Raw genomic sequence first — 9,125 nt, 5'->3', positions numbered from 1 at the left:
CCCCTCCTACTCTCCTTTTCCCCCCATTAGAAGAAAGGAGGGGTTCCAAATAATCATAAAAAAATTTATCGTACCCAAATATCTTCCTATGCCAATTTTTTCCATTTGTTCGATAAGTTCTTCAATTGTAAGGGAGCTCCCCTCGCCCCTTCCTATCTCCCTACTGGGAGGAGGATAATTCTCAAATAATCATAGAATTATTTCTCTTACACAAATAATCTCCCATGTCAAATTGGATACCATATTTTTATTTTAATAAACTTACCTCACCTTCTGGATAAATTCAATTTAGAGTCATGCAAAACTGTGGAAAAAGGATTTTCGGATAGTTTTGTCATAAAATAAAATTAACTGATTGTCATGTAAAATTTCTTACTATTTATTTTCTTCATTTTTTTTTCTCGCTCATAATGATTTCGATTTTTTTTTCATTTCATTTTTGATCAACATTCACAATTTGTGGAGGGGTTTCTTCTAGTATACAATAAAGTACAGGGAGGAAGCGTTAAAAACGTACCGTTTGTTTGTATGTTCCTTTTTTGCATTGTTCGTTTGCTGTGGGGTCTCTTAACACATTGAAATATTCTGACAACATATCGTAAATATTGGCGGGGTACACATTAAACAAATATGAACAAAAAAACGGGACAAACATCGATGCTAATATAATACACAGGTGGCGGTTTTGTTTCGTTTTTGTTTGGAAACACAAAAACATCAAACGCACATTTAAAACATTAAGTATCACTTTTCTTACTACGAGAGCCGGACGCAAGGACCTGTTTTTGCTTCTTCGATTTGTATGTTTTTATTTACAAAAAAGGGGGAGGGGACGTGCTAAGTAGTTCTGATTGTTAGAGTAAATCTTACGTTGCTATGGGCACTGTTAAATACTTGTTTTATTTAATTCTTTTTCTGTTAGCCGATAGGTGAGAAGAGCTTTTGCTGCAGACTGAAAATTTGTTAATAAGTTACTAGCGCTATATTTGTTTTTTTTTCTTAAGTAAGTTTTCGTTTCTTGTTTTTAAATAAGCAGAAGATTAACGGATTGCTTAAGGATTCTAGCCTAAAATTTGTTTCTTACCTATATTTACAGAATTTTTTTTTCTTCGTTATGCTAACCAATACTTAGTTCGTTGTGCTTGTTTATTTGTTTTGGCAATTGAGAGTAGAAAGAACCGAATATAATTTTTCTTTTGTATATGAAAATCATTCTGATTTCTGATTTAGGGATTTTTTTTTCTCTTATCAAATAGTGCCTGCACTAAGTAAAGGTTTCAGTTGTAAACAGCTGCACGGTTTCGGGGAACAAAACTAACACGATTCCTTCGGTTTAATTGCTATCAGTCTTTCATTTGATTGTTAGTTTTCGTAGACATTATTTGTTCATCATTGATGCCTACCGTATAGAGAAAAAAATGTTCGCTACAATTAAGCAAAAAGATACATTAAGTTAGCTTACAGATGAGCTCCTATCATTAACTATACAACACGTAGTAAACGTTCGCGCGAGCACACTAACGCTAAGTAACTGGGATCTCGTTTTCGGCTTACGGAGCTACTGGGGTCACTGTTCAGGGTTTGTCTTATTTAGCGGGATTCGCCTAGTTTTAGGGGTTCGGATTGGATTACGGATACTGATACGATACGATATTATACTACATTCAATCATGGATATAAAAACATTTAGGTAATACTGAAACAGTTTTCGTTTCCTCGCCCATAGAGGATTAAATAAATACTTTTTCATTCCATCGTCGGGGGTTTGTTGTGGTAAAGATGCTGGACCTTTAAATGTACACATTCTCTTCGCAGCTTCCGCCGGGAGAGTGGTTTTCTAGAAGCAGCATAAAAACAGCGGCTGGGAACCATTTTTTCTTACAATTATTTTTCTCCGCACGCAAGCACCGAAAAATGACGAAAGAAAAAAGGTCGGAACCAAGGCAAAAATATATAATATTTTTGGTTGACAATTAAGATAATTAAATAATATTCCTATCAAGAAGGTATTTTTGTGTGTGTTGCTCTCGTTTTGTCGTAGGATTCCCGGGAGCAGGCTAAGTATTTACAATTTTGATTTGGAGCTGCCCGGTCCGATTCCTGACCCCTCGATCCTCGAACCATCACTATCTCGCTTTGGCCTTTTATCTTAAACTTTTCCAGCTACTCCGGTCCAGATGAGTTGAAATTCCGACGACAGATTAAATTGAGGAGAGTTGAGAAGAAAAAAAAACCTTCAACGCTTTCGTACTGTCCCATTCCGGGGGCGAGGGCGCGAGGAAGCATAAAATGTCATCCATTATAAGTTAAAACAAAAGTCGAATATTCAAGATAAGAAGATGTTCTCGTTTTTCTCGACGTCTCCTGGCTCACGTCGTCGTCGTCGTCTTGGGGAAACTGACTGGTGAAGGTTTTTTTTCTGCGTCTACTCTCCTACCTTACAGTTCGTCCACTGGCTCTGGGGTCGTTGTTTGTATTTGGTTTGCTGCTTAGCCTGGGGGCTGCTGCCAAGTCTCGTGAGATTATGATTCAACGATCAACGCACAAAAAGCGGACGGACCGCGACCGCGAAAAATAGCGTTCCATTCTTAAAGGTTGGGAACGTTCGCGTTTTTTTTTCTCTGCTCGTTTTTGTTTCTGTTCTTTCGTCCGCGGCATCAAAATCTCTGCGCGTCTGGCTTGAGGGTGAGGGTCCTTACTCGGGAGCGGGACTCCAAGGTAGGGTAGGCTTCTCACAGGCATGTGTGAATAATTTTCTTCGTCCGACACAGCTTGCACTTCACCTCGCAGCACCAGTGGAACGTGCAGGCGCAGCGCTCGACCACGATGACCTCCTGGGTCCGGTAGCCCCGGCCGCAGCACATCAGATCGCACCCGTCCACCCCAATCGAGGTGTCGTTACATTGGCGACCGTGCGTTCCCTGGATGCCGAGCCGGGGATTCCGCTCGCAGAAACCGGGCGACGGTTCCAGATAGACGAGGTCCTTGGAGCCGGGCGGCTTGTGATCCGGATTGTGCGGCTTCAGCTGGAAGTTGTAGCTGCAAATAGGAGAACAAACGGAGATGTTTTTTCTTTACTAACGGTTCTCTAACATATTGATCAGTTGAAATTTTATAGGACAAAAATGTGTAACTCTAATGCCAATTAGTTCATAGTTCGTCGTTCTTCCATGGTCGATCATCTGTTTTCGTTTTTCTGTCTTTGGTCATCGGTCTTCTGTCTTCTGTCTTCTATCATCTGTCTTCTGTCTTCTGTCTTCTATCTTCTGTCTTCTGTCTTTTGTCTTCTGTCTTTTGTCTTCTGTCTTCTGTCTTCTGTCTTCTGTCTTCTGTCTTCTGTCTTCTGTCTTCTGTCTTCTGTCTTCTGTCTTCTGTCTTCTGTCTTCTGTCTTCTGTCTTCTGTCTTCTGTCTTCTGTCTTCTGTCTTCTGTCTTCTGTCTTCTGTCTTCTGTCTTCTGTCTTCTGTCTTCTGTCTTCTGTCTTCTGTCTTCTGTCTTCTGTCTTCTGTCTTCTGTCTTCTGTCTTCTGTCTTCTGTCTTCTGTCTTCTGTCTTCTGTCTTCTGTCGTCTGTCTTCAGCCTTCTGTCGTCTGTCTTCTGTCTTCTGTCTTCTGTCTTCTGTCTTCTGTCTTCTGTCTTCTGTCTTCTGTCTTCTGTCTTCTGTCTTCTGTCTTCTGTCTTCTGTCTTCTGTCTTCTGTCTTCTGTCTTCTGTCTTCTGTCTTCTGTCTTCTGTCTTCTGTCTTCTGTCTTCTGTCTTCTGTCGTCTGTCGTCTGTCTTCAGCCTTCTGTCGTCTGTCTTCTGTCGTCTGTCTTCAGTCTTCTGTCGCCTGTCTTCTGTTTTCTGTCGTCAGTTTTCTGTTGTCTGTTGTCAGTCTTCTGTCGTCTGTCTTCTGTTGTCTGTCTTCGGTCGTCTGACTTCTGCCGTCTGACTTCTGCCGCCTGTCTTCTGTCGTCAGTCTTCTGTTGTCTTTCTTCTGTCGTATGGCTTCTGGCTTGTGTCTTCTGCCTTCTGTCGTCTGTCTTCTGTCGTTTGTCTTCTGTCGTCTGTTTTCTGTCTTCTGTCGTCTGTCTTCTGTCGTCTGTTTTCTGTCGTCTGTCTTCTGTCGTCTGTCTCCTGTTGTATGTCTTCTGTCGTCTGTCTTCTGTCGTCTGTCGTCTGTCTTCTGTCGTCTGTCTTCTGTCGTCTGTCTTCTGTCGTCTGTCTTCTGTCGTCTGTCTTCTGTCGTCTGTCTGCTGTCGTCTGTCTTCTGTCTTCTGTCGTCTGTCGTCTGTCTTCTGTCGTCTGTCTTCTGTCGTCTGTCTTCTGTCGTCTGTCTTCTGTCGTCTGTCTTCTGTCGTCTGTCTGCTGTCGTCTGTCTTCTGTCGTCTGTCGTCTGTCTTCTGTCGTCTGTCTTCTGTCTTCTGTCTTCTGTCTTTTGTGTTCTGTCTTCTGTCTGCTGTCTTCTGTCTTCTGTCTTCTGTCTTCTGTCTTCTGTCTTCTGTCTTCTGTCTTCTGTCTTCTGTCTTCTGTCTTCTGTCTTCTGTCTTCTGTCTTCTGTCTTCTGTCTTCTGTCTTCTGTCTTCTGCCTTCTGTCTTCTGTCTAATGTCTTCTGGCTTCTGCCGTCTGACTTCTGCCGTCTGTCTTCTGTCGTCTGTCTACTGTCGTCTTTCTTCTGTCGTATGGCTTCTGTCTTCTGTCTTCTTTTTTCTGTCTTCTGTCTTCTGTCGTCTGTCTTCTGTCGTCTGTCGTCTGTCTTCTGTCGTCTGTCTTCTGTTGTCTGTCTTCTGTCGTCTGTCTTCTGTCGTCTGTCTTCTGTCATCTGACTTCTGTCATCTGACTTCTGTCATCTGATTTGTGGTTTTTGTCTTTCGTCAAATAGTTCAGTTCATCCTTACAAAACTTTCCTTCATCGTTTCGATCTTAATCGGGTTTATTTTCAAGGAAGCCAAAATATTTTATAAAAATAAAAAAAAACTTACCGATTGAACTTTTTCTGCTGGTGGCCTCGCGCGTGGATCGAATTGCTCGAGACGCTGTTGGCACCGCTGGATCCCACCTGGTTCCCGCTCTTGAGCCCGTTCGGGTTGGCCCGGTTCGACAGTGTGGCCTCGTTCACGCTGCTCGTCCGCAAACTGTTGGACACCATCACCCGGGAGGCGCCATCGAAGCGGTCCTTCAGCAGATCACCCACCACTCGGAAGCTGGGCAGCCGCATCCAGCAGGTCTTGACCGTACACGAGCCGGACATGCCGTGGCACTTGCACTCCTGCCGCATCTCCGATTGTACGTGCTGTTTTTTTTTTTTTTTTGAAGAAGGAAAACAAAACGAGAAATTGATATCATAAATCTTCGGAAGATAATTTACGATGGTTTAGTGATCGAAATCGTGGCGCTCGGTTTCTGCGAGGAGTGACATTGTAGCGGCCGGCCGACGACGGGTATGGTTTACGAACTTGGTCCGAGGGCGCCCAATGCAGATCATTGACTCAGCATGGGGTCCCAGGAATGTGCAGTTTACAAGTTCATTTCTTTCCCAAAGAAACAGTTTGGGCTTGCAAGTAAAAGAAAACGGTTCACAGAAAACCCCAGATTTATGGGCACATTAAATAGCCATTTATTTCGTTTTCAATTCGAGTAAAATCCTATAAAAATCAATTAAATATCATCATCTCCTCAAAATGCACCATACCCGAACCCAAACGGCTGCTGCTGATATTAATCCTTGCGTTCTCGGGTTTCCCACAGCAATCGTGCGCTCGCTGCTGTGCAGCAGCTTAATTGCTTCGTCGATCGCCCCGAAAGTCGAGTCGAAAAACGGACGCCCGAAGAACTCGGGTCGGGTGTGTCACCAAAAGACGAAATCGAAACCACTTCACACTAATCCCCTTGAGCCGAGATCCGAGCGCAGCAGCGAGTGAGTCGTTTCGCCAATATCACCCGATCGCGTTGCGCACCACCAAAAGGCTAACAGCAGCAGGACTAATATGTCACTTAATTACAATCACCACAAATTAATAAAATTCATAAATGATTTCATTAGGCCTTTTATCAGCTGTCAGCGAGTTTAAAATATGGTCAGTGTTGCCCCTTCTTTGCGGTTGGGAAGTTATGGAATCGCGCGTTTCTTTGTAGCTTGGTGAGGCCACCGCGCGGCGATCGCCACCCGAAATCACAGACGACGACAACCGATCGAACGACCAACGCGGACGAAGGTTGAATCGTCGTGTGTCGCATTGGTGCTGTCGTCGGTGTTCGGGTGGTTCTCGGCTGAATTTCGTTTTTAAGTGGTTGATCGGAGTTTTGATCAAATGATCTTAATCTTTGTAAAACCTTCAGTTTGAATTCTGAGTTTAAAAAGTATAGATTTGATGAGTTGAGGAATTTTTCTACAATTGGAACCACCCTAGTCGATCGACCGTCCCGCCGATGAAGATCGCATACAATCAACAGCGGGCGTGCTTTCGTGGGCTCACGCGAGCCCGCAGCGAAGAGGATTAAAACATTTATTAATGAAATTTTTACCGAAAGCTTGGCCAAATGGGCTTGCGAAATCGAATCCCACCACCGTCGTTTCCTCAGCCCACTTCGGAAGCTCCAAGAGGCAATCGAGCTTGGAGAAAAAAAAACCGAAACCACAGTTATAAATAAAATTTATTTATTTGATTTCTCTTGCATATCAGACCGAGCAAGGAGAGACCGGGAGTTCCTCTCTAGTGCTGTCAACTTGTGTGGTAGCGATTCGGTTAAAAAGCTTTCGTTAATTTCACCTGAATCGCTCTCGCTCGCTACTTGGCTTAGCAATGCTGTTGCTGCTCCCGGTCAGCGGATTACTCATAGTCCGGTGACCTCCTCTAACTGGGAAGGCAACCCGAGCAGAGGAAGAGATAAAAAAAACCCGTTTTACGCTGATTGTTTTCTGAGTGCCACTCGAATTAAAATTGAAACTCCTCCACGTCACCGAGCCCCTTTTGATCTACAGAAAACGAAAACCTAGTCCGAAGGAAACTTACCGCTCGACCAGCTTCGTTGTTGTGCAGGTTCATCTTCTCACGCAGCGATCGACCTCGCTCGCCGGTGTCCACGAACTCCCGGGAGAATTTGAAGCCGAATCCGATGTTGTCACTGCAGCCGCCCCATTCCCAGTCCCGAACGCCAGCCACGGCACCCATCGCATTGGCTTGCGGGGCCCGATTCTGGTGCGAGTAGTCGCAGGTGCAGGACTCGATCGAACCCTCGCTACAGGCCCGCGCTATACTGTGAGTAACGGCCGCACTGGTAATCGCATAGATGAAGGCCGTCTCTCGACATCCTGTGGAAAAAAAGAGAGAGGAAAACAAATCCATCAATATCGTCATCACTTGGGTAGAGATTTTTTTTTCTTTAAGTAAACTTCAACAAGCCCCGCGTAAGCCGAAACATTCAAAGATCAAGACGAACTTTAAATTTGAAGAGAAAAAAAACCTCGGGTGAAGCCCCTGATTGAGGTAAATTAAATCGTTTTGTAATCCTACTTATGGTCCGGTCTAATCGTGCATAAGTCGATGAACCGAGTCGTGCGCACTTTCTCTAAATCTTCTCGAAACACACATCTCTATTGATTGAGTCCTACCGAAGACTGTAAGAGGCTCTCGGCAGAAGAAACCGATCTGTTTCCGAAAGAAATAATCGTTTTTTCTCGGTTTCAGGTAAGAACGAAAATTTGAATGAACTCGGCCGTAATCTGAAAAGGATAGAGAACCAGAATTTGTGGTAGGGTCGCTGAGAAGCTGCTTAAAGAGATCTTTTGAACTGAAGGAAGATGTTTACGAAACATCAAGTTTTTGTGAAACGTTCTATTTTGGTATAGCTTCTTGATTTTCAACTTTCTGGCAAGGAAAATTTGTAGCTCTGTAGAGGATGGAATTGTCCACTGAAATAATGTCGAAAAAAATATCAATGCATAGAATAATTCACACACATTTCATTCATTTCAATTTCAATTGTTTTCTAAAAAAAATTGAGTTTTTGTAGAGGAAAATATTCCACGTCATTTGACTATGAATTTTCCAAAATTGGCTCACCCAGTTCTGTGTAAATTATATGGACAAAAACAATGCACAGACAATACACACACATTTTCACATACACTTCTTTCGATTTGTCGAAGATCAATTATGGTACAGTTGCTTCGTTTTTTGGTTGTTTCCAATAATATTTTGAGGCTTCGCTAGGAATCAAATTCCGCTTCTTTTGAGTATAAGCTAGGCGAAATCGGTCAATCCAGTTTTGCTCTAATCATATGGACAAAACAGCGATACACACACATTTTTTCCTAGTGCATTTCAATCCCTAGAAGTTTAAATTTGGTGAAGCTCTTTGATTTTACACTTTTTTTCCAAAAATATCCTTTTCAGTTCGTGAATGACTAAATTCTACGTCACCTGAGCATAAATGGAATTGAATTAGTTCATCTTTATTCCGTTAAAATCAGGTGAACAAATACACAGACATTTTTTAAATTAACCCATTAACCTTGCGATGATCTAGGATTCATGATTTCAACGCTGTCTCCAACTTAGTTGTGTTAAATTCAATCACAAATTAAACGAAATTGAGCTGTGAAATTCATACCCAGAACCCAGCGTCCGGGAACTCCTCCCATGGGTGTCCCAAAGAATCGCGCCCGAAACAAACCTACCGCTGCGAAACCGTTCAGCACCGGCAAAATTAGCACCCATTTGGAGTCCAATTTCACACCTTAAACTTTAAAACCCCTCAGCTACGCTCCGAACAGCAACGCGCCCCGAATCAGGGAAAGATGATCCTCTATTATAAATTTTAATTTCTCGTTCCTCCGGTGCGTCCAGGGAACAATAATCAATCATAATAAACTTCCCACCCCGGGAAACCTCGAAGCGTACCTGTGTCCGAGAAGTTGGAAGGAAGAAAAGGACCAACAGCACCCGGAATACCGAGAGAGACATCCTGTTGGGCCTTAAAGAGACAGGGTGTGTCAAGTGCAGCAGCGATTGACGAACAGAGCAAAGGCAAACGACCCGATTGAGGATCACCCACACCCAGGACATCTGGAGGCTGCTGTTGCTTCGAAAATTTCAAGGAAGTAGCATCTTCGGACGTAACCACTTGGTAGCTCTCGTCTCTAGGG

General features: G+C 43.4%; 1 protein-coding gene across 1 annotated transcript in view; it reads right to left on the bottom strand.

The window, feature by feature from the left end:
- Positions 1–370: 370 nt before the first annotated feature.
- Positions 371–9,125, bottom strand: part of LOC129749913 (protein Wnt-1-like) — a 33,226-nt gene continuing 24,471 nt past the window's right edge. Inside the window, exons 3-5 of the mRNA XM_055745038.1 lie at positions 6,991–7,289; positions 4,960–5,270; positions 371–3,039 (exon numbers count right to left, since the gene is read on the bottom strand). Coding sequence (XP_055601013.1) covers positions 2,733–3,039; positions 4,960–5,270; positions 6,991–7,289 — 917 coding nt within the window. The 3' untranslated portion in view covers positions 371–2,732. The remainder of the gene's footprint in view (positions 3,040–4,959; positions 5,271–6,990; positions 7,290–9,125) is intronic.

The sequence above is a fragment of the Uranotaenia lowii genome, chromosome 2 (assembly GCF_029784155.1).
Source record: "Uranotaenia lowii strain MFRU-FL chromosome 2, ASM2978415v1, whole genome shotgun sequence".
In the NCBI taxonomy this organism is placed as follows: domain Eukaryota; kingdom Metazoa; phylum Arthropoda; class Insecta; order Diptera; family Culicidae; genus Uranotaenia; species Uranotaenia lowii.
This window is presented reverse-complemented; position numbering and strand designations above follow the sequence as displayed.